The sequence below is a fragment of the Triticum aestivum genome, chromosome 5A (genome assembly GCF_018294505.1).
Source record: "Triticum aestivum cultivar Chinese Spring chromosome 5A, IWGSC CS RefSeq v2.1, whole genome shotgun sequence".
Lineage (NCBI taxonomy): Eukaryota > Viridiplantae > Streptophyta > Magnoliopsida > Poales > Poaceae > Triticum > Triticum aestivum.
Window position 1 is genome coordinate 24,123,632 of NC_057806.1, and position 23,682 is coordinate 24,147,313.

The 23,682-nt window shown below is 46.1% G+C and overlaps 1 protein-coding gene and 1 pseudogene across 5 annotated transcripts; both read right to left on the bottom strand.

Annotated features, from left to right (window-relative positions):
• Window positions 1-3,098: 3,098 nt before the first annotated feature.
• Window positions 3,099-18,149, bottom strand: LOC123101157 (probable leucine-rich repeat receptor-like protein kinase At1g35710; annotated as a pseudogene).
• A 680-nt stretch (window positions 18,150-18,829) lies between these two features.
• On the bottom strand, window positions 18,830-22,967 carry LOC123102081 (uncharacterized). 5 transcript variants are annotated; one of them, XR_006448743.1, is made up of 5 exons: window positions 22,655-22,967; window positions 21,976-22,280; window positions 21,286-21,521; window positions 19,358-19,490; window positions 18,830-19,144 (listed from the first exon to the last, which is right to left on the bottom strand). XR_006448743.1 is itself a non-coding variant. In XM_044523365.1 (4 exons), the coding sequence occupies exons 1-4, from the start codon at window positions 22,720-22,722 to the stop codon at window positions 19,473-19,475; spliced, it is 627 nt and encodes a 208-aa protein (XP_044379300.1). In that variant the 5' UTR covers window positions 22,723-22,967; the 3' UTR covers window positions 18,830-19,472. The 5 variants fall into 5 exon arrangements, 3 of the variants coding, with proteins under 3 accessions (XP_044379300.1, XP_044379299.1, XP_044379298.1); XR_006448744.1 differs by having other exon boundaries at window positions 18,830-19,490; window positions 21,286-21,429; window positions 22,655-22,966; XM_044523365.1 differs by having other exon boundaries at window positions 18,830-19,490.
• Between the last annotated feature and the right edge of the window lie 715 nt (window positions 22,968-23,682).

Here is a 23,682-nt window from a genome sequence, read left to right on the forward strand (position 1 = left end):
GTTTTCCCTTCTCATGATGTTCATCAGTTGCTCAAACTGCTCCACATATGCAGTAACGATAGTAGTTTGCTGTGCTGCATGGAAGGAGCTGACAATGTCACAAACAGAATCCCCAGAAAATCTGTCAGAAATGTAAGAGCAAAAATTTTGCCATGGAACATTGCTAGGAGCAAATCCTGTTCCTCTCCACCACTGTACAACAGGCCCTTTGAGGTAAGAAATGGCCAGTTCAGTTCTGTGCTCAATAGGAGTTCTAGCTGCAGCAAAGTACTGCTCTAAATTCTGAATCCAAGACTCTGGGTCTTGACCGTCAAATTCAGAGATATTTAACTTTGCTGGCTTTATAGTTAGAACATTTCTTCTTCCATCAACAGGGAAATTGGGCCCTCTTCTGTATTGTGGATCAATGACCTCTTCCTCCTGCCGTTCTTCTAGTTGCACCACAATGTTTGGTGTTGTTTCCTTACCTTGACCAAAATTTGGATGCATGTAAGGTACTTTCAGAGTCCCATCCAAATTGAGCTCTTTTCCCGTGTGATCACGCAGAGTTGCATTTCCTACTGGCAAAGGGGCTCCTTTCTCTGGCATTGTTACTGATGGAGGAGTCAGAGCTTGGAGCTGTTTGGGTCGTCTAGGAGCTATTTGAGGAGATTGATTGTGGTTGTCCTTGACTTGGACACTGCCCTGACCTTCTCTTTCCTCTGCAGTAACTGGCTCCGGGTCCAACAGTAAACGCCTGAAATTGTCTTTGACCTTTTCAAAATTCTTCTGCATCGTGGCAAAGGTTCTATTCACTGTCGCCTGGAACTGCTGAAATTCTTTGCGATCTTCTTCTCTGTCACGCTGCAGCGTCTTGATGTCCAACTCCAGTGACTCAAGCTGCAACTCTGCAGTTGTGCCCGAATCGGCTTGACCTGTCATCTTGTCTGCTTCAGCAATTCACACCAGTGGTTGGGAGGGAGGGAATTCTCGTCACCGCTGGTACACGGTCAGATCGCAGGAGCTGGAGTTTTACCACCAGAGAATTACTCTCCGGCAACCAGGCTGCAATTCTGACTATACCCGAACTCTGCCACTCCGGCCACCTTCTGAATACTCCGCCGCCCGATTCAAGCGTGAAGAGGGATTTTACGGCCGACGACCAACCCCAACACTGCTCAAATCAAATTCGCCCCCGAGGAAGGACTGGCGTCTGATACCAATTGTTAGGACCAGAGCACTGTTCTACGCAACTTAGCTCACAAATGATGAATTTAGGGACGAAACAGGGAGCTTCGAACTAGGGTTCTTGTTGAGAATTTGGGGGAAAGTAGGTACAGCACGCCACCGGCGACTAGGGTTTACACCCAATACACAAAGTCATGCCCTCTCACACGCAGGGTTGCTGGCTTTATAGCCATTACAAGTTGGGAAAAGGTGAAAGAAAACAAAACAGAGCACATGCGCTTGCCGGAGCCGCTACAACTAATTCACTAGCATCGCCAACCCTTGGATGGCAGATCGACGAAGGAGAGCTGCCCACTAGATCGAACTGTTATCTTCGCTCCAGAGCCACACGATGACAGATCTATGGCTACGGTGTCTTCCGGCACGCGGGAACAGGGGAATGATAGGAACAGAGCCTGGCACTCCTGGTAGCCGCCTCGCCTAGCCGGTTTCCCTCCTCCGCAACCAAGTGCATCGCCGCCATCGTGTTCCCGTTCTTCGTCACTGGGACATCATGTTCCTGCTGTCCCTGTTCCGTCCCAGTCTCAGGCCATTGTGTCTCCTTTGAGGTATGAGCTAGGTTGTTTCCATCCAGCGATTCTCTTAGTGGGGGTGTACCTTCGTGATTTCTGGGCGTGCCGGACTGCCGGTGCACAGCCGGGCACCCGACACGCCGCCTAGATCAGCCCCTGCCTAAGCAGCTAAGCTGCTAGCTATCCTTCCAAACATGTGCCCTCAAGGTTTGTTTCTCGTCTGGTAGCATGGGATTATCAACTCTTGATTGCTCTCTTTCATCAGGAAATATGATGCATCTATTCTGTTTCAGTGTGCCAGGTTCGTGTCCTAGGCTCAGCCAGATGTCTTTTAAAAAAACGAGCTATTCCCCTTTCCATTAAAGCATGACGGAAATACATGCAGCATCCGTTCAGAGTTCAGGAAATGTGATGTCTGTTTGTTGGTTGCCGTTCTATGAAAACGCCCAGTGCATTGTGGGTTGTTTGGTACTTTGCCACTGTCTGTTTTAATGACGCACTGTCATGCTTGAAACCGAAACGAGTACCACTTTGCGCACATTACCTGCTTGATCGTATTCTTGATATTCGTTCTCGGACGTTTTCCGAATGGCACGTGTTTTTGAGTTGGACTTGGTTGAGCGGAGATTCTGAGACTGGCATAATCAAGATGAGAATGGCAAAGTAATGTTGTGTCTATTATCAAACACACGCATCTCTATGTTGTAATTCTGTAGTTTTTCCTACCCTAGAATCATTTGTCCTATTTATAATTTCTAAATGACAAATATGAAGTCATTTTTTGGCTGAGAAATGTAAGCCTATCATTTTGATAGTGCTAATTTAGATACCTACAAATATATTCATGGCCAAAAACAGATTAGGAAAGTTATCTCGCTGCTCCACTGTTTTGCTGCTACATGTGTACGACAAATGACAGAAAGAACAAGTAGGGATGGTAATCTGAAATATCTTCAATGTTCCCTAAGTACCTTCCATTGCTCCATGGACTGTTTTTTTTACAGAATCCTGTTATTAGTCAAAGTGCACTTTGAATAGTTGAGTCCTATAGCCGTTTCTAGTATATTGATATTTGAAAGGCCTGATGTTGTTCAAGCACTACATTTTTTTGTTCATCATACTGTATTCCGAAATCTTTTTTATTCCACTCATATGATGTTGCTCATCTTTTGCTTTATGTCCTGCTGCCTTGTGTATTTACAGTATGGATGCTCTAACCTTTATGTTTCTTGAACATGGTTAGGGAAATGGTTAAAATCTAGATGCTAAGTTGCCTTCTTGTCGGCAGACTTGCTAATCATAAAGATGCAGAAAGAGACTACGGCTCCAGCATTGGATGCTGAGAAACTAGAAGTTTCTTCACCAAAGGAAGGAAGTAATTCCACAATTTATGAAGCTCCTACAGGTATAGAAAACTTTGAAATTATTTAGTTTATATTGGCAGAGAAAAAAATACATCTGAGGATATAAGAACCTCACTTACTGCCTAACTTATCAAGAAATCGGAGGAAGGAAAACCTCCATGGCCTGAGGAAAAACAGAGCTCCAAACCAGGACCAAAAACCGAAAACGATGCCAAGGATTATAGAGTACCACAACCACATATCTCCTCCAAGTTCTTGGTGGTCTTCAGTTCCCTCATCCGAACAAGCTGTGCTCAACGGGAAGCCACAAAGCCCCGGATTGTTGCCATAAATTGATTCGTCTACAAATGTCTGCATCTGACTTCCAGTGGGTATGACGCCCCTTAAGAGATTGTTGGACAGATTTAACACGCCAAGCGACTTCAATTTTGAAATGGTAGGAGGGATAGCACCTGAAAGTTCATTCCATGAGAGGTCAAGGGACTCCAATAGCTCCAAACCGCTAATGCTTTCTGGAATACTACCTGACAGATCATTTCTAGACAAGTTCAAGAATAGGAGACCTTGAGGGTATATTAGCTCCTCAGGGATGTTCTCGGTAAGTAGATTGCTTGATAAATCGATACCTGGTATTCTGATTGTTTTCTGGAAAGTTTGTTCACGGCCCTTCCAGAAAATGTTAACTCTGTCTCGGTACTTATCCAGCGGCGATGGGTTATTGGCTAGCACTATCCTCCAAGAAAATGTGGAAATCCGTCTCACTTGGACAAAATCATGCCTTCCAGAAGATTCTACTTTTTTGCTGGAGAAAACTTGTTTTGGTTGTTTCATCATTGATGTTAAGTTGCTGAACGTTCCTGGGATCGATCCAGTAAAGCTATTCTTGGACATGTCAAGTACTTGCAGATTAGAAAGTTTGGACACCTCGGACGGAATGACACCACTGAACTTGTTGGATGCATGGGAGGGTCAGAACTCTTAGAAGAGGAACACTTGTTCCAATACAAGACGGAATATCACCAACAAACATGTTGTCCCCAAGATCTAATGTGATGAGCATACTGCAACAAGTCTCAATGACAGATGGGAATTCTCCGGAGAAGCTATTGTTAGCAAGATGAAGTGATTGGAGAGGAAAGTCATCCAAGCTCGTTGAGGCAGGAAAGTTACCCCACAGACCATTGCTGGACACATCCATAAACACCAGTGCCTTTAATTTCAACCAGCAGGGTGGGAGCTCCCCGGTGAATTGGTTATTTGATAGATCCAGTGATCGGAGAGAGGTCAATCAACACAAGGCTGCAGGGATACTGCCAGACATGAGGTTGTTGTCCATGGATAGAACTGTAAGATTGGTGCACTGCGACCAATGAGGCGACAATTTCCCTCTCAGCTGATTCTTCGAGGCATCCAAGGAATCCAAGATGGGATGGACGCCAAACACCTCTGAGATGTCGCCGGTGAATTGGTTCTGCTCCAGTCTCACATGGTACAAGCCTGCGCAGTTCTTCAGGCATGGCGGCAGGGTGCCGCTGAAGTTGTTGTGGTTTGCCATGAAGTTCTGCAGCGCGAGGCCGTGGCACAGGCTCTGTGGCAGCTCACCGGAGAAGATGTTGTTCCCGAAGGCGGCATCGGTTAAGCTCAACCCCTTCCAAAGGTCCGGTGGTATAGTACCACTGAAGTTGTTATCAAACAGCGTAAGGTATTGGAGATTACCGAGTGATGTGATGGCCGTGGGCAGCTCGCCTTTCAAACGGTTGGTGTTGACGTCCAGTACTTACAGTGTTGTCATGTCGCCTATCTCCGGTGGGATGGCACCAGTGAGCTCATTAAAAAACAGCGCCAGCCGCGTGAGCTGCTTGAGGTTCCCAAGCGAGTGAGGTATTGGCCCTGTGAGCCAGTTCACAGACAGGTCCAATAGACTCAGGTTCACCAACTGGCCAATTTCTACCAGATAAAGCCGGTAAGGTTGTTGCTGAAGAGATGCAAGACTTGTAGTTTGGTTGCCTTGCCGATTTCCATCGAAATATTCCCAGTGAACGAGTTACTCTGCGCTTGGAACCCTATGAGGTCTGGCCAGCTCGTGAACAGAGCGGGTGGGATCTGACCAGCGAGTTTGTTCGACGATATGCCAAACTTCTGCATTTTGTGCATCCCGGCCAACTCTGGTGGTAGTACACCGGTGAGCTGGTTCGTGGACAGGTCCGCAAAACTGAGATTACCAAGGTTGCCCAGCTGCGGTGGAATTGTGGAAACCAACATGGCACTCCTCAGGTCAAGGCGATGTAGCATTTGGAGCCTGCCAAGAACCGGCGGGATCGGACCGCCAAACAGGTTGCCGCCGAGTACAAGAACTCTTAGCTGGGACATCGACCCAAGGAAATCTGGGATGCCTCTAGTCAGATTGTTGGCCGCAATCTGCAGGTCCCGGAGCTTCCTCAGCATCGACAGCGACACTGGTATCCGACCGGAGAATGCATTGGCGGACAAGTTGAGGTACATGAGGCTGGGGAGCTTCTTCAGCAGCGTGTCCGGTAATGGCCTTGAGAAATTGTTCTCCGACAGGTCGAGGTAGGTGACGTTGCCGCTCTTGAGCACGAATTCCGGGAAGCTGTCGGTGAGGTGCTGAGGATCGTAGCAGAAATTTAAAATTTTCTACGCATCACCAAGATCAATCTATAGAGTCATCTAGCAACAAGAGGGACAGGAGTGCATCTACATACCCTTGTAGATCGCGAGCGGAAGCGTTCAAGAGAACGGGGTTGATGGAGTCGTACTCGACGTGATCCAAATCACCGATGATCCTAGCGCCGAACGGACGGAACCTCCACGCTCAACACATGTACGGAGCGGAGATGTCTCCCGCACCTTGATCCAGCAAGGAGGAGGGAGAGGTTGAGGAAGAGAGCTCCAATAGCAGCACGACGGCGTGGTGGTGGTGGAGCGGCAGTACTCCGGCAGGGCTTGCCAAGCTCTTAACGGAGGAGGAGAGGTGTTGGGGAGGGGAGGGGCTGCGCCTTTGATGTGGTATGCAGCCCTCCCCTTGCCCCTCTATTTATAGGGGAAGGAGGAAGGGGGCTGGCCCCCTCTAGATGAGATCTAGAGGGGGGCGGTGGCCAAGGGGGTGGCTTGCCCCTCGAGCAAGGGGGGCGCCCCCTCTAGGGTTCCCCCCCCCCCCAACCCTAGGCGCATGGGCCCAAGGGGGGTGCGCCCAGCCCACTTGGGGCTGGTTCCTTTCCTCTACGGCCCATGAGGCCCTCCGAGAGAGGTGGCCCCTCCCGGTGGACCCCCGGAACCCCTCCGGTGGCCCCGGTATAATACCGATATGCCCCCGAACCTTTCCGGTGATCGTATGACAACTTTCTATATATAAATCTTCACCTCTGGACCATTCCGGAACTCCTCGTGACGTCCGGGATCTCATCCGGGACTCCGAACAACATTCGGTAATCACATACAAGTCTTCCTAGAAACCCTAGCGTCATCGAACCTTAAGTGTGTAGACCCTACGGGTTCGGGAACCATGCAGACATGACCAAGACAACTCTCTGGCCAATAACCAACAGCGGAATCTAGATACCCATGTTGGCTCCCACATGTTCCACGATGATCTCATAGGATGAACCACGATGTCGAGGATTCAAGCAATCCCGTATACAATTCCCTTTTGTCCATCGGTACGTTACTTGCCCGAGATTCGATCGTGGGTATCCCAATACCTCGTTCAATCTCATTACCGGCAAGTCACTTTACTCGTTCCGTAACACATCATCCCGTGACCAACCCTTAGTCACATTGAGCTCATTACGATGATGTCTTACCGAGTGGGCCCAGAGATACCTCTCCGTCATACGGAGTGACAAATCCCAGTCTCGATTCGTGCCAACCCAACAGACACTTTCGGAGATACCCGTAGTGCACCTTTATAGTCACCCAGTTACGTTGTGACGTTTGGCACACCCAAAGTATTCCTACAGTATCCGGGAGTTGCACAATCTCATGGTCTAAGGAAAAGATACTTGACATTAGAAAAGCTTTAGCAGACGAACTACACGATCTTGCGCTATGCTTAGGATTGGGTCTTGTCCATCACATCATTCTCCTAATGATGTGATCCCGTTATCAATGACATCCAATGTCCATGGTCAGGAAACCGTAACCATCTATTGATCAACGAGCTAGTCAACTAGAGGCTCACTAGGGACATGTTGTGGTCTATGTATTCACACATGTATTACGATTTCCGGATAACACAATTATAGCATGAACAATAGACAATTATCATGAACAAGGAAATATAATAATAACCATTTTATTATTGCCTCTAGGGCATATTTCCAACAGTCTCCCACTTGCACTAGAGTCAATAATCTAGTTACATTGTGATGAATCGAACACCCATAGAGTTCTGGTGTTGATCATGTTTTGCTCGAGGAAGAGGTTTAGTCAACGGATCTGCGACATTCAGGTCCGTATGCACTTTACAAATATCTATGTCTCCATTTTGAACATTTTCACGAATGGAGTTGAAGCGACGCTTGATATGCCTGGTCTTCCTGTGAAACCTGGGCTCCTTGGCAAGGGCAATAGCTCCAGTGTTGTCACAGAAGAGAGTCATCGGGCCCGACGCATTGGGAATAACTCCTAGGTCGGTAATGAACTCCTTTATCCAGATTGCTTCTTGTGCTGCCTCCGAGGCTGCCATGTACTCCGCTTCACATGTAGATCCCGCCACGACGCTTTGCTTGCAACTGCACCAGCTGACTGCCCCACCATTCAAAATATACACGTATCCGGTTTGTGACTTAGAGTCATCCAGATCTGTGTCGAAGCTAGCATCGACGTAACCCTTTACGACGAGCTCTTCGTCACCTCCATAAACGAGAAACATATCCTTAGTCCTCTTCAGGTACTTCAGGATATTCTTGACCGCTGCCAGTGTTCCACGCCGGGATTACTTTGGTACCTTCCTACCAAACTTACGACAAGGTTTACATCAGGTCTGGTACACAGCATGGCATACATGATAGACCCTATGGCCGAGGCATAGGGGACGACACTCATCTTTTCTCTATCTTCTGCCGTGGTCGGGCATTGAGCCGTGCTCAATCTCATACCTTGCAATACAGGCAAGAACCCCTTCTTGGACTGATCCATATTGAACTTCTTCAATATCTTGTCAAGGTACATACTTTGTGAAAGACCAATGAGGCGTCTCGATCTATCTCTATAGATCTTGATGCCTAATATATAAGCAGCTTCTCCGAAGTCCTTCATTGAAAAACACTTGTTCAAGTAGGCCTTTATGCTTTCCAAGAATTCTATATCATTTCCCATCAATAGTATGTCATCCACATATAATATGAGAAATGCTACAGAGCTCCCACTCACTTTCTTGTAAACACAGGCTTCTCCATAAGTCTGCGTAAACCCAAACGCTTTGATCATCTCATCAAATCGAATGTTCCAACTCCGAGATGCTTGCACCAGCCCATAGATTGAGCGTTGGAGCTTGCACACCTTGTCAGCATTCTTAGGATCGACAAAACCTTCCGGCTGCATCATATACAATTCTTCCTTAAGGAAACCATTAAGGAATGCCGTTTTGACGTCCATTTGCCATATCTCATAATCATAGAATGCGGCAATTGCTAACATGATTCGGACGGACTTCAGCTTCGCTACGGGTGAGAAAGTCTCATCGTAGTCAACCCCTTGAACTTGTCGATAACCCTTAGCGACAAGCCGAGCCTTATAGATGGTCACATTACCATCCGCGTCTGTCTTCTTCTTAAAGATCCATTTATTTTCTATGGCTCGCCGATCATCGGGCAAGTCAGTCAAAGTCCATACTTCGTTTTCATACATGGATCCTATCTCGGATTTCATGGCTTCCAGCCATTTGTCGGAATCTGGGCCCGCCATTGCTTCTTCATAGTTCGAAGGTTCACCATTGTCTAACAACATGATTTCCAGGACAGGGTTGCCGTACCACTCTGGTGCGGAACGTGTCCTTGTGGACCTACGAAGTTCAGTAGCAACTTGATCTGAAGTTTCATGATCATCATCATTAACTTCCTCTCTAGTTGGTGCAGGCACCTCAGAAACATTTTCTTGAGCTGCGCCACTCTCCGGTTCAAGAGGCAATACTTCATCAAGTTCTACTTTCCTCCCACTTACTTCTTTCGAGAGAAACTCTTTCTCTAGAAAGGATCCATTCTTGGCAACAAAGATCTTGCCTTCAGATCTGAGGTAGAAGGTATACCCAATAGTTTCTTTAGGGTATCCTATGAAGACGCATTTTTCCGATTTGGGTTCGAGCTTTTCAGGTTGAAGTTTCTTGACATAAGCATCGCATCCCCAAACTTTCAGAAACGACAGCTTAGGTTTCTTACCAAACCACAATTCATACGGTGTCGTCTCAACGGATTTCGACGGAGCCCTATTTAAAGTGAATGCGGCAGTCTCTATAGCATAACCCCAAAATGATAGCGGTAGATCAGTAAGAGACATCATAGATCGCACCATATCCAATAGGGTGCGATTACGACGTTCGGACACACTATTACGCTGTGGTGTTCCAGGCGGCATGAGTTGTGAAACTATTCCACATTTCCTTAAGTGTGTGCCAAATTTGTGACTCGAATATTCTCCCCCACGATCTGATCGTAAGAACTTGATTTTTCTGTCACATTGATTCTCAACCTTACTCTGAAATTCCTTGAACTTTTCAAAGGTCTTAGACTTGTGTTTCATTAAGTAGACATACCCATATCTACTCAAGTCATCAGTGAGGGTGAGAACATAACGATAGCCACCGCGAGCCTCTACACTCATTGGATCGCACACATCAGTATGTATGATTTCCAATAAGTTGGTTGCTCGCTCCATTGTTCCGGAGAATGGAGTCTTGGTCATTTTACCCATGAGGCATGGTTCGCACGTGTCAAATGAGTCATAATCAAGAGACTCCAAAAGTCCATCTGCATGGAGTTTCTTCATGCGTTTGACACCAATGTGACCAAGGCGGCACTGCCACAAGTATGTGGGACTATCATTATCAACCTTACACCTTTTGGCATTCACACTATGAATATGTGTAACATCACGTTCGAGATTAAATAAGAATAAACCATTGACCAGCGGGGCATGACCATAAAACATGTCTCTCATATAAATAGAACAACCATTATTCTCAGATTTAAATGAGTAGCCATCTCGCATTAAACGAGATCCAGATACAATGTTCATGCTCAAAGCTGGTACTAAATAACAATTATTGAGGTTTAAAACTAATCCCGTAGGTAAATGTAGAGGTAGCGTGCCGACGGCGATCACATCGACCTTGGAACCATTCCCGACGCGCATCGTCACCTCGTCCTTCGCCAGTCTCCGTTTATTCCGCAGTTCCTGTTTTGAGTTACAAATATGAGCAACTGCACCGGTATCAAATACCCAGGAGCTACTACGAGCGCTGGTTAGGTACACATCAATAACATGTATATCACATATACCTTTGGTATTGCCGGCCTTCTTATCCGCTAAGTACTTGGGGCAGTTCCGCTTCCAGTGACCGTTTCCCTTGCAATAAAAGCACTCAGTCTCAGGCTTGGGTCCATTCTTTGGCTTCTTCCCGGCAGCTTGCTTACCGGGCGCGGCAACTCCCTTGCCGTCCTTCTTGAAGTTCTTTTTACCCTTGCCTTTCTTGAACTTAGTGGTTTTATTCACCATCAACACTTGATGTTCCTTTTTGATTTCCACCTCCGCTGATTTCAGCATTGAATATACCTCGGGAATGGTCTTTTCCATCCCCTGCATATTGAAGTTCATCACAAAGCTCTTGTAGCTAGGTGGGAGCGACTGAAGGATTCTGTCAACGACCGCATCATCCGGGAGATTAACTCCCAGCTGAGACAAGCGGTTGTGCAACCCAGACATTTTGAGTATGTGCTCGCTGACGGAACTATTCTCCTCCATCTTACAACTGTAGAACTTGTCGGAGACTTCATATCTCTCGACCCGGGCATGAGCTTGGAAAACCATTTTCAGCTCTTGGAACATCTCATATGCTCCGTGTTGCTCAAAACGCTTTTGGAGCCCCGGTTCTAAGCTGTAAAGCATGCCGCACTGAACCAGGGAGTAATCATCACTACGCGTCTGCCAAGCGTTCATAACGTCTTGTTCTGCAGGGAAAACAGGTGCTTCACCTAGCGGTGCATCAAGGACATATGCTTTCCTGGCAGCTATGAGGATAATCCTCAGGTTACGGACCCAGTCCGTGTAGTTGCTGCCATCGTCTTTCAGCTTGGTTTTCTCTAGGAACGCGTTGAAGTTGAGGGCAACATTAGCGTGGGCCATTTGATCTACAAGACATATTGCAAAGATTTTTAGACTATGTTCATGATAATTAAGTTCATCTAATCAAATTATTTAATGAACTCCCACTCAGATAGACATCCCTCTAGTCATCTAAGTGATACATGATCCGAGTCAACTAGGCCGTGTCCGATCATCACGTGAGACGGACTAGTCATCATCGGTGAACATTTTCATGTTGATCGTATCTTCTATACGACTCATGTTCGACCTTTCGGTCTTCCGTGTTCCGAGGCCATGTCTGTACATGCTAGGCTCGTCAAGTCAACCTAAGTGTATTGCGTGTGTAAATCTGGCTTACACCCGTTGTATGCGAACGTTAGAACCTATCACACCCGATCATCACGTGGTGCTTCGGAACAACGGACCTTAGCAACGGTGCACAGTTAGGGGGAACACTTTCTTGAAATTATTGCGAGGGATCATCTTATTTATGCTACCGTCGTTCTAAGCAAATAAGATGTAAAACATGATAAACATCACATGCAATCAAATAGTGACATGATATGGCCAATATCATTTTGCTCCTTTTGATCTCCATCTTCGGGGCGCCATGATCATCATCGTCACCGGCATGACACCATGACCTCCATCATCATGATCTCCATCATCGTGTCTTCATGAAGTTGTCTCGCCAACTATTACTTCTACTACTATGGCTAACGGTTAGCGATAAAGTAAAGTAATTACATGACGTTTATGTTGACACGCAGGTCATAAATAAATTAAGACAACTCCTATGGCTCCTGCCGGTTGTCATACTCATCGACATGCAAGTCGTGATTCCTATTACAAGAACATGATCAATCTCATACATCACATATATCATTCATCACATCCTTTTGGCCATATCACATCACACGGCATATGCTGCAAAAACAAGTTAGACGTCCTCTAATTGTTGTTGCAAGTTTTACGTGGCTGCTATAGGTTTCTAGCAAGAACGTTTCTTACCTACGCCAAAACCACAACGTGATATGCCAATTTCTATTTACCCTTCATAAGGACCCTTTTCATCGAATCCGATCCGACTAAAGTGGGAGAGACAGACACCCGCTAGCCACCTTATGCAACTAGTGCATGTCAGTCGGTGGAACCAGTCTCACGTAAGCGTACGTGTAAGGTCGGTCCGGGCCGCTTCATCCCACGATGTCGCTGAATCAAGATAAGACTAGTAACGGCTAGTAAATTGACAAAATCGACGCCCACAACAACTTGTGTTCTACTCGTGCATAGAAACTACGCATAGACCTAGCTCATGATGCCACTGTTGGGGATCGTAGCAGAAATTTAAAATTTTCTACGCATCACCAAGATCAATCTATGGAGTCATCTAGCAACGAGAGGGAGAGGAGTGCATCTACATACCCTTGTAGATCGCGAGCGGAAGCGTTCAAGAGAACGGGGTTGATGGAGTCGTACTCGACGTGATCCAAATCACCGATGATCCTAGCGCCGAACGGACGGCACCTCCGCGTTCAACACACGTACGGAGCGGAGACGTCTCCCGCGCCTTGATCCAGCAAGGAGGAGGGAGAGGTTGAGGAAGAGAGCTCCAACAGCAGCACGACGGCGTGGTGGTGGTGGAACGGCAGTACTCCGGCAGGGCTTCGCCAAGCTCTTAACGGAGGAGGAGAGGTGTTGGGGAGGGGAGGGGCTGCGCCTTTGATGTGGTGTGCAGCCCTCCCCTTGCCCCTCTATTTATAGGGGAAGGAGGAAGGGGGCCGGCCCCCTCTAGATGAGATCTAGAGGGGGGCGGCGGCCAAGGGGGTGGCTTGCCCCCCAAGCAAGGGGGCGCCCCCTCTAGGGTTTCCCCCCCCAACCCTAGGCGCATGGGCCCAAGGGGGGGGGGATGCGCCCAGCCCACTTGGGGCTGGTTCTCTTTTCTCTATGGCCCATGAGGCCCTCCGAGAGAGGTGGCCCCTCCCGGTGGACCCCCGGAACCCCTCCGGTGGCCCCGGTACAATACCGATATGCCCCCGAACCTTTCCGGTGACCGTATGACAACTTCCTATATATAAATCTTCACCTCCGGACCATTCCGGAACTCCTCGTGACGTCCGGGATCTCATCCGGGACTCCGAACAACATTCGGTAATCACATACAAGTCTTCCTAATAACCCTAGCGTCATCGAACCTTAAGTGTGTAGACCCTACGGGTTCGGGAACCATGCAGACATGACCGAGACAACTCTCCGGCCAATAACCAACAGCGGGATCTGGATACCCATGTTGGCTCCCACATGTTCCACGATGATCTCATCGGATGAACCACGATGTCGAGGATTCAAGCAATCCCGTATACAATTCCCTTTGTCAATCGGTACGTTACTTGCCCGAGATTCGATCGTCGGTATCTCAATACCTCGTTCAATCTCGTTACCGGCAAGTCACTTTACTCATTCCATAACACATCATCCCGTGACCAACCCTTAGTCACATTGAGCTCATTACGATGATGTCTTACCGAGTGGGCCCAGAGATACCTCTCCGTCATACGGAGTGACAAATCCCAGTCTCGATTCGTGCCAACCCAACAGACACTTTCGGAGATACCCGTAGTGCACCTTTATAGTCACTCAGTTACGTTGTGACGTTTGGCACACCCAAAGTATTCCTACAGTATCCGGGAGTTGCACAATCTCATGGTCTAAGGAAAAGATACTTGACATTAGAAAAGCTCTAGCAGACGAACTACACGATCTTGCGCTATGCTTAGGATTGGGTCTTGTCCATCACATCATTCTCCTAATGATGTGATCCCGTTATCAATGACATCCAATGTCCATGGTCAGGAAACCGTAACCATCTATTGATCAACGAGCCAGTCAACTAGAGGCTCACTAGGGACATGTTGTGGTCTATGTATTCACACATGTATTACGATTTCTGGATAACACAATTATAGCATGAACAATAGAAAATTATCATGAACAAGGAAATATAATAATAACCATTTTAGTATTGCCTCTAGGGCATATTTCCAACATGAGGTAGTTGAGGTAGAGCGACATGAAGTTGACGGTGGGCATCGGCGAGAACCTGCTGTAGTCCGGGCCGGTGAGGAAATTGGAGCCCAGGTCGAAATGCCATAACATATAATAGAACACCTGCACCCAGGTCCTCCCTATCTAGCCATCCATTCTGTGCATCGCGATTCGTGCAAACACATTTCTCTTTTTTGTTTCTCTCGCATAAAACATGTTTTGAAGTTCAAACCTTTGCAGCGTTGCAAAGTTTTCTATCTAGAATTTAGGATAAATGTTTCAGATTTTTTGGTCAAATATAAATATATAAATTATGATTTTCTACATTAAAAAACATATTTTGTATATTTATGTTTGATAAAAAATTCTGAAAGATTTATCCTAGATTCTAGATAGAAAGCTTTGTCGCGCTGCAAAGGTTTGAACTTCAAGACATGTTCTATGTGAGAGAAGCAAAAAAGAGAAAATTTCATATAGGAAGCCAGTTGTGTTGCACATATCTTAAAGCAATATTGGACAGCCAGGATAGCAGGACCCGGGTGCAGATGTTCTAAAAATCCACGTCCGGTCGAAATGCTTGACCCTGGGGAGCCTGCTGAGCTGGTGGGGGATGGCATCGGCGAGGTTGTTGTTGTAGAGCCGGAGGTCCATGAGGCCGGAGAGGTCGCCGAGCTGCGGCGGGATGGAGCCGTCGAACCCGTTGCTGCCGAGGTCGAGCGTGGCCAGGGAGCGGAGGCACGAGAGGCTCGCCGGGATGGCGCCAAAGAGGTTGTTGTCGTTGAGGTCGAGCGTGGCCAGATCCGGGAGGGCCGTGAAGTCAAGCTTGTCGAGCGTGCCGGCGAGGCCGAGGCCCACGAGCCTGAGCGAAAGGACGTGTCCGGCAGCGCCGCAGGACACCCCGAGCCAGGAGCAGGCCGGCGCGGCCTCGGTCCAGCTGGACAGGACGGTTGTGTCATGTGCACCTACACCCGAGTGCCACACGTCCGCGCCCAAAGAAACCAAACCAAAAAACCGTAGGAAACTGGATAAGCAAATAGAACAGGAAAAAACTAAAGAAAAAGCAGAAATTAGAAGAAAAAAATAAGAAAAAGACCATGCAAAAGGCAAATACCGATGAGAAAAACCAGAGAAAATTGGTTGAAAACCGATAAACCAGCCGAGGACGTGTATCCTTGTGCTTTTGGGCAACTGTATGACACAATAAAGGCTGTATAGAATTTTTAGAGAGAAGGCATCAGCCCGACTTTATAAATAAAGCCACCAGGCAGTGTTCACCACAAGACAGACAACCGGACATAAGAGTAGCAACAACACAAAGAGTACTGCAAGGCAAGAAGTACATGGCACTCAGGCCAACAACCGGCATGCAAGCAGAGAGATTAAGACAGAGCACGACAAAAGGGACCACCAAGTTCCTGTAGCCGCCTAACTGATGCTGCGAAAGTGAAGTAGCAGTGGCTCGAATCTTGACAGTCATCAAGTCAAAAGCCTCACGGTCGGCCTCCTTAGTCAATAATCTCCACTGCTGCAGGAATAGGCAGGTTTTAAATAAGCAATCGGCAGGTTTAGCATGAAAAATATGCTTGATAGTGAACTTGTTCCTAATAGTCCACAACGCCCAGCAAATAGCCGGGAATCCCACCTAGAACAATCGTTTAAAGGCCCCAACTAGACCAGAAGCAAGGTTCCTGAGGTCGGAGAAGGAGGAAGGATTCCAAGTCACGTGGAGCCAGGACCTGATACAACACTAGACGAGCTTTGCCAAAGCACATTTGAAAAAGATGTGATCCGTGTCCTCCATCTCACCACACAGCGCACACCTGCCGGACCCAGGTCCATTACGTTTACGAATTTGATCAGCCGTAGACAACCGCCCTCTATAGGCTTGCCACAGAAATATCTTGACCATAGGAGGAATATGGGCCCGCCAAATCAGCTTGAACTTGCTAGTAGGAGTGCCAGAAATAAGCTTAGCGTATAGAGACTTAACAGAAAAATGTTCGGAGGCAGAGTGGGGCCAAACCACCGAGTCCTCCCCCTCCGAGAGCACAGGGATGCAGGCAACAAGATGCTGCCAGTCATCCAACTCTTCAGGAGAGAGAGAGAGCGACGAAGGGCCAAGTCCCAATTATTACCAGAGAACTCAGAGATAGAGATCTCCAGATCCGGGCAATAGGAGAAAAGAACCGGAAAGGAAACCGCTAGGGGGAAGGTACCGCACCACCAATCAAGCCAAGAGCGAGTGGACTTACCATTCCCAACCACAAATTTAACAAGAGATTTAAACACCGGCCGGACTTTGACAAGGTCTTTCCAAAATTGAGTCCACCCGATGAGGAGGCAAACATAGGACTAGAGTTAGGGTAGTATTTGGCCTTAAGAATATTGAGCCAGAGCGGGTTCTTCGAGATAGTCATGATCTTCCACCATCATTTGATGATAAGGCACTTGTTCATAGTCACAGTATCGATAATGCCCAACCTCCCAAGGTTCTTGGGTCTGACATGTGTTTCCATTTAACCAGCCTATATTTGTGTTTATTATCCACCACATTCCAATAGAACGCACCCCTGTGCTTATCAAACCCCGCGTGCGTACCAGCAGAGAGAAGGTAAAAGCACATCAAGAACATGGGGAGGGACAAGAGGCAAGCATTAATAAGGGCAACCTTGCTATCTTGGGTATTATATCTGCCCCTCCAAGGCATAACTCGATTGCCCACTTTAGTTACCGTAGGAGCGAAGTCTCTAGCAAGAAGTTTCTCCTGAGAGATAGGGAGGCCAAGATATTTGAGAGGAAAGGAGCCCAAAGAACAGTTAAGCAGATGAGAGACCCGCAGGGCCTCGGCTTCCGACACCCCTGTCACAATAACTTCGCTCTTAGCAAAGTTGATCTTAAGCCCTGACAGGGCTTCAAAGCAGAGCAGCAAAAACTTAAGGTGAGCGATACACTCATTGTTGAGTTCGACCATGATAATCGTGCCATCTGCGCATTGAAGGTGAGTGATCCCCTCAGGAACAAAGTGAGAGCTAACGGGGGGAATGTGCCCGGCCGCGGCAGCCCTCGACGGGATATTGGATAAGTCATCTGCGATGAAATTAAACAGAAGAGGGGAAGCCAGGTCTCCTTGCCTGAGCCCCCTACCGTTGTTGAAAAAATTACTAACCCTGCCATTAACCGAGACCGCAGTGTGACCGCCCGTCACCAACTACATAATCCTGTGCACGTATGCCCCATCAAACCCTTTTGCCAGCAGGACCTGCCGCAAAAAAATTCAACTAACCAAATCGTAGGCCTTCTCAAAGTCAATCTTAAGGATCACCGCCTTGGTGCCTCTCATACGGAGGGGAGGAGGAGAGATCTATCTATATTCTGTATAGGATTCACCATGGACATGTGATAAAAGTGACCCAACAAAAATAAATAAAGTGAGAAGACTTGGCTTCAGCTTGGCAAGAGAGGCCTACCCCTGTATGGCAAAGGAAAACTTTGTAGTTGATCCGGACATGGCAAGATGGCGTTTCAGTTCTTCCGGTTACAGTGTCAAGTCCCAGCCTCCCCAGGCTTCAGTAACAAGCGACGCGGAGGAGCTCGGATGGCTTGTGCTCCATGCGTCTGATCTCTGATGTCTTGCAGCAGCAGTTACTTTTGTGTTTGCCTGCAGATTAAACCTACCAACCATGTGCGGTCCAAGCCAGCTTGTCCCATACACATCCAGTAGGCTTTTCCAAGGGTGTGACCCTGGAAACAGAGTTCATTCCGACAATTCCAAAAGCACCATAAGGTTGCAGAGGTTAACATATTTAACATTCACCATACTTCCTTCGTTCCTAAATATAAGTGATTTTAGACATTTCAAATGGACTACAACATACAGATGTATGTAGGGCATATTTTAGAGTATAGATTCATTCATTTTGCTCCGTATGTATTCACTTGTTGGAATCTCTAAAATGACTTACATTTGAGAACGGAGGGCGTACTTTTAAGGACCAACTCAACATTTATAGCTACAGATTCATACTCATGGCCCACATTCATTGGTAAAATGATGATTAGATCTTCACCGAACCTCTGAATTTTGTGGGTTTTGTCGTATATATGTATCGAACTAAAAGCTTGGTTGGAATTATAGACGACTTTTTTTCCTTGTCCTACAAGGTCTTCAGATTTTCTTTCATATCTCTAAATTAGAACCACAACACTTGTTTTGGATCGGAGGGAGTACTTTTCATATGACAGTCCCACTTTCTAGCATTTGTTCCAGCAAATCAGTCAAAGTTATCAAATCGCTGCATTCCAGTGCCTAAGAAATAAGAAATAAACGGTGCAAGATCAAATAACACAACTAAAGTTCAAATATGAAAAAGAGTGCTTTACATCCGCACTTGTTCATTTCTTTCCTGGTTAAGTCCTTGATGTAATTACTGCCCGGTTGTTGACTTATAATTCTGAGCCGTTCGCACATTCGACCAGGTCACCTTCACTGAGATAGAGGCAAGCTCAAGCATGATTTGTTGACAATCGTACCCATGTTTTTTTGCTTTGAAGGAACAATGGCGATCAAGATCACCATCATTTTTACAACTTCTCTGACCTACCTTGAACTTCAAATGCATCCAAGTATCCTCCTTTACAGCAATCACATGTCTTCTTAAGCCACACGACTCACCAATACTGCCATGAAAGAGCTTAATCTCATGTAACCCATCGATAATAAAAACAAACGAACTGAGAGATAAATCGAATCTACTCTGCACTTTTGATACGGTAACATCTATTGTGGCCTCAAATGCCCAACGAACGAGGGCTAAAGTAATGTCAACCGTGCCGCAATCGCCATTAATACGATCTGTGAATGGGTATTCAGATGTGCATAGATTGCCGTACTCTATTGCACCATCAATTAGTTGTAGATCATCCTCTTCTTGCTCTCCTTTCTTGATCCTCATGTCAAACTCAACTAGAACAGGGGCTAGCGTTGCGATGTATCGCTTAGGGCCAGTCATCCCAATAACAGAACCTGCAAAACTATTATTATTTAGTAGCTCCTCATGTAAAGTAAGAAATGTCACTTTTCTTTCTAGCCAAACAACAGATCTAAGATAAATGATAGCATAAAATCTAAACCCTCGAAAACAAAACAATTTGAGATATTTTGTCAACAAATATAATTCAGTTGCATATATAACACAACTAAATCATGCCAAGATAATTAACCACAAACTTGCCTAATATATGCAAGGTCAACCCCATCATTATATAACATGCATTTGCATAAACGAATCCATACACTGATACAAATGAGATCATCAAAGTACAGCCACCTCAAATGTTTGACCTGTTTGATTGCAGGATTCCCAAAATGTGGTAACACCAAAGCACAAATTACAGTGTTGTGCCATCTTCAGTATAAGAGGACTGAAAGAATGTTTGATTGTGGACAGGAAAGGCATAATTTTTTTTCCTAAAATGTTGGAGTGGATAGATTTTTAATGAATTATAGTGCAAATGAATCCTAAGAGAGAGAAAAATCCTATAATTTGCAACCCTGAGGTAGGAAGAATTTTCGCTCGGACTAGAATCCTTCAAAAACCTATTGGAAATCCTTCCTATCAAAGAGGCCCTATAAAAGTGAAGAATACTGTTTCACTTATGACAACAAGAGAGAAGGGTATTTGTAGTTTATGTGCTAACAAATTTAGTGTGTTTGGATAATTCATGGTATGAACCCTCATATGCATTGAAGGAAAGAAAATAAATTATTGTACTAAGTAATTGCCTTACATGAAGTAAGCTTCCAGAATTATGCCGGTTGATTTTACTTTAAAAACCTATAACTCACTGATAGATCACTCAAATAAATTATAATCCATAAGCAGCACGAATGTCAATCATGTCTACTTTAGGTAAAGGTAACGGAAGTGAGGGTTCGACAGCAAGTAAAATCCTCTTGATCTTCCTTGGCTGGCCAATGGGACCGAACCTTAGTGTTCTCGAGAAGTTGATGAGTTATAGCTACAGAGACCGTAGGACAAGACGGAGACATGTGTGTCCAAGTCTGCGTCAACCGTCAAGGAGAGAGCGCTAACACAGGCTCTACATTTTGTTGGGACAGATATGGATGAAAAGTGTGTAAGACATTAAGACAGTATGCCATGCCATGCTGGCAATGTAGTAGGGGCGTGCTGAGGATCTGCAAGCACGACGCGTTCGGTGCGAACAAGCGGATGTGGTCGCACACGTGCCATGTTGTCTGCCGACTAGGTGGCAAGGTATGCAGCCAATGCGGTACGCGGTAATGTTGGGCAGTGAAAAAGAGTAGAAACGTTGCTTGGTGCAGCCTTAATCATACTCATAGGCAGAGGGATCGACAAAACAGTCAGCATAAGGATGAGGTTAGCAACACCTACGAGACGACTTGAGATGGGAATGTGTGTGGGTCCATCAAAGAGACTACCGTTCAACGAATGAACTTAGGTCTACTTTTATTCAACCTGGCAATGGCCTATTTTTAAAAAGAAACCCGTGGGCTAATTTTGAACCAATCCACTTAAAGGGCAAGACTAGTCGAGGTTAATCAGCAACTAGTCCATTAGTCGCTTGATGTGCCAACCAGTCGAGTCAAGATATCAAGTCAACAACCAAACTTATGACCACTAGTCTTTGACTCTTAAACACCAATTACATGGTTATAGTATGACATACAAATATTTATATCTCAATCAGTTAGCTTTATGCATAAAACACCGAGATTGAGCTTTATTATTAAATGAATCCAATACTAAATATAATTGCATATATGTAAAGATGTGCACCTGTTCAACAATGATGGGATCATCTCTGCTACTATTGACAACATAATTAAGCAACGAATCATGATAATCCCGCACTGCTATATATCCATATAGCTGTACCAACCCGACGTTGGTACTAGTTTTAGCCAATTTTAATGAGAAAATCTGCATCATATGAGTTGCATAATGTATATCACATTTTTCCCGATTCGGGGAGCAATTCATGGGCTGCGAGGACATCATTGGCTCGAGTTGTGCTTCATGAAAAAATTACGAATATTTTATTTCAACAAATAATGAATTAGACAATATTTCTCACGAGAAGTAGAATTATAATTATGATTTGCCAACACATATTTGTGTTAATTTAGGGAAAATAATAAAAATAAGCATAGTGACTTTCAGCTTCATGAGTCAGAGCTTGTTGGTTTATGAGTAAAACTGACACATATTTATGTAACTAAAAATAGTGTTGATTTGTTCAAAAGAACTAGTGTTAAGACCTTAACCATGCATGATATATAAACAAATTAATATCTAGAAATTTTATATAAGACATTCAACCTGTAAATACTTTTTTGCTAATTCATATATTCTCTATAACAATCTATATATATATATTGCAATTTTTTTAAACACGATAATGCATTTTTAATCGATCAACCAAACCATGTTATAGATTATGATAGGGAAGAGATTATGATGACTTACTCTCATCACGTCGGGTAAGTGGCCATAAACCTAGAAAACCAGAGTGTTTCTTGTATATAGAACCGTCCCGGTGGGTGGTGTTGTTAAGGATGTGGGCTGTATATACACGAGAAGAGGTCCGCCCCTTCATCTCTGCTCTATCCATGGCTTCGGCAATGGCAGATTGGTCGCCATTGGCGTAGGTGGAGGTGCAGAAATAGTTACTGCAACAAGGGGGGCAGCAGAGCCAATTCGACTTGCCCCATGTATTCTCGCCTTTTACTGCAATGTTCCTTGCCATGACGACCATGGATGCATAAGCAGATCTGCACCGAAAGAGCAATATTAGAACCCGGTCAGTAATCCATGTCAGTCTCAATCCAGAGCCAAGAGATCTCCAGCAGCATGGTTAATTTACTTATTTCCGATTTAATTAAGGAGCTCAGCCCCCGATTTCAACCAGGCATTTAACAATCCAGGAACTCGTACGAAGAGCAGACCGGCCGGCTAACATACATACATACTACATACACCCACCCAACCCAAAGATCACAAACAAACTACATACATCAATGATTGACACTCATTAAAAAGACAGAAGAAGAAGAAGAAGCAGCACATGCTCTCTGTGTGTTAGACCAGCAGCATGCATTGCAGGGTTCTGAGGAGAAGAAAGAATCTACACAAGGCCAGGACGCACCGTGAAACGCGGTCCAGATGGGGCATCCCGTAGCGAAAGTTCCGGACGCCCGGAGAGGGGGGCACCATATCCAAATCGGGGGACGAGGCGCAGCGACTGGGCGAACCCTAGATTGGATGGTGTGGGCGGAAAATTAGGGTTCACAAGATTTGGGGATCTCTCGCTATGTGACGACTGAACGCCCGGGACGAGGAGATCGGGCGCACGGCGAGAGGAGCAAGGTAGGTCACGTAGGTGAAACAGGGGATGAGAAGCAATTAGGCCAACTCCAACGGGAGACATAAATCTTGTGTGAGTTTGTTCGTTTGGGTCGGCAAAATGGGAGCAAATTGATAATATAACATACTTTCCCTGGCACGCAATTAGGCCAACTCCAACGGGAGACATAAATCTTGTGTGAGTTTGTCCGTTTGGGTCGGCAAAATGGGAGCAAATTGATAATATGACATACTTTTCCTAGCACTTTGATCTGATGACACACCTTTCTTTTAGATTGATTAGATGACCCAGATTTGATTGATAGCTGGATTAAATGACATAACCTGAGTTTTTCTCTCCTTTTCTAGGTATAGGGCCCCACGTCATATTTTTGTAGGACAATTTTGCCCCTGGTCGTTTCACCTGCCTGGCTTCGATCCCTTGTTCGATCGATCGTTCCTGGAAGTGCAAACGAAACGAGGCACAGAAGAGACCCGCTGCGCCGCCGCTCCCGCTTCCTCCTGCCCGCGCCGCCAGTGCCCAGCATCGCCCCGCCGCTCCTGCTTCCTCCCACCGCGCCGCCAGTGCCCAGCACTGCCCCGTCGTGCCTCTTCCCCGAGTGCTGCCAGTTCCCCGCTCCTGTCCGTTTTTCTCATCCGGCAACGCTCCAGCCGTTCCGCCCTATCGACGCCTCGTCCATCGACTCACAGGTGGAATCGCATCTCTCTCTCTCCCTCCTTCTCCCTCTCCCTCGCTGTCTAACTGTCTCAGCCAGGAAGTTGAGGCATACACGAACCCTAGACATGGAGATTATGGTGGAGGAGAGATAG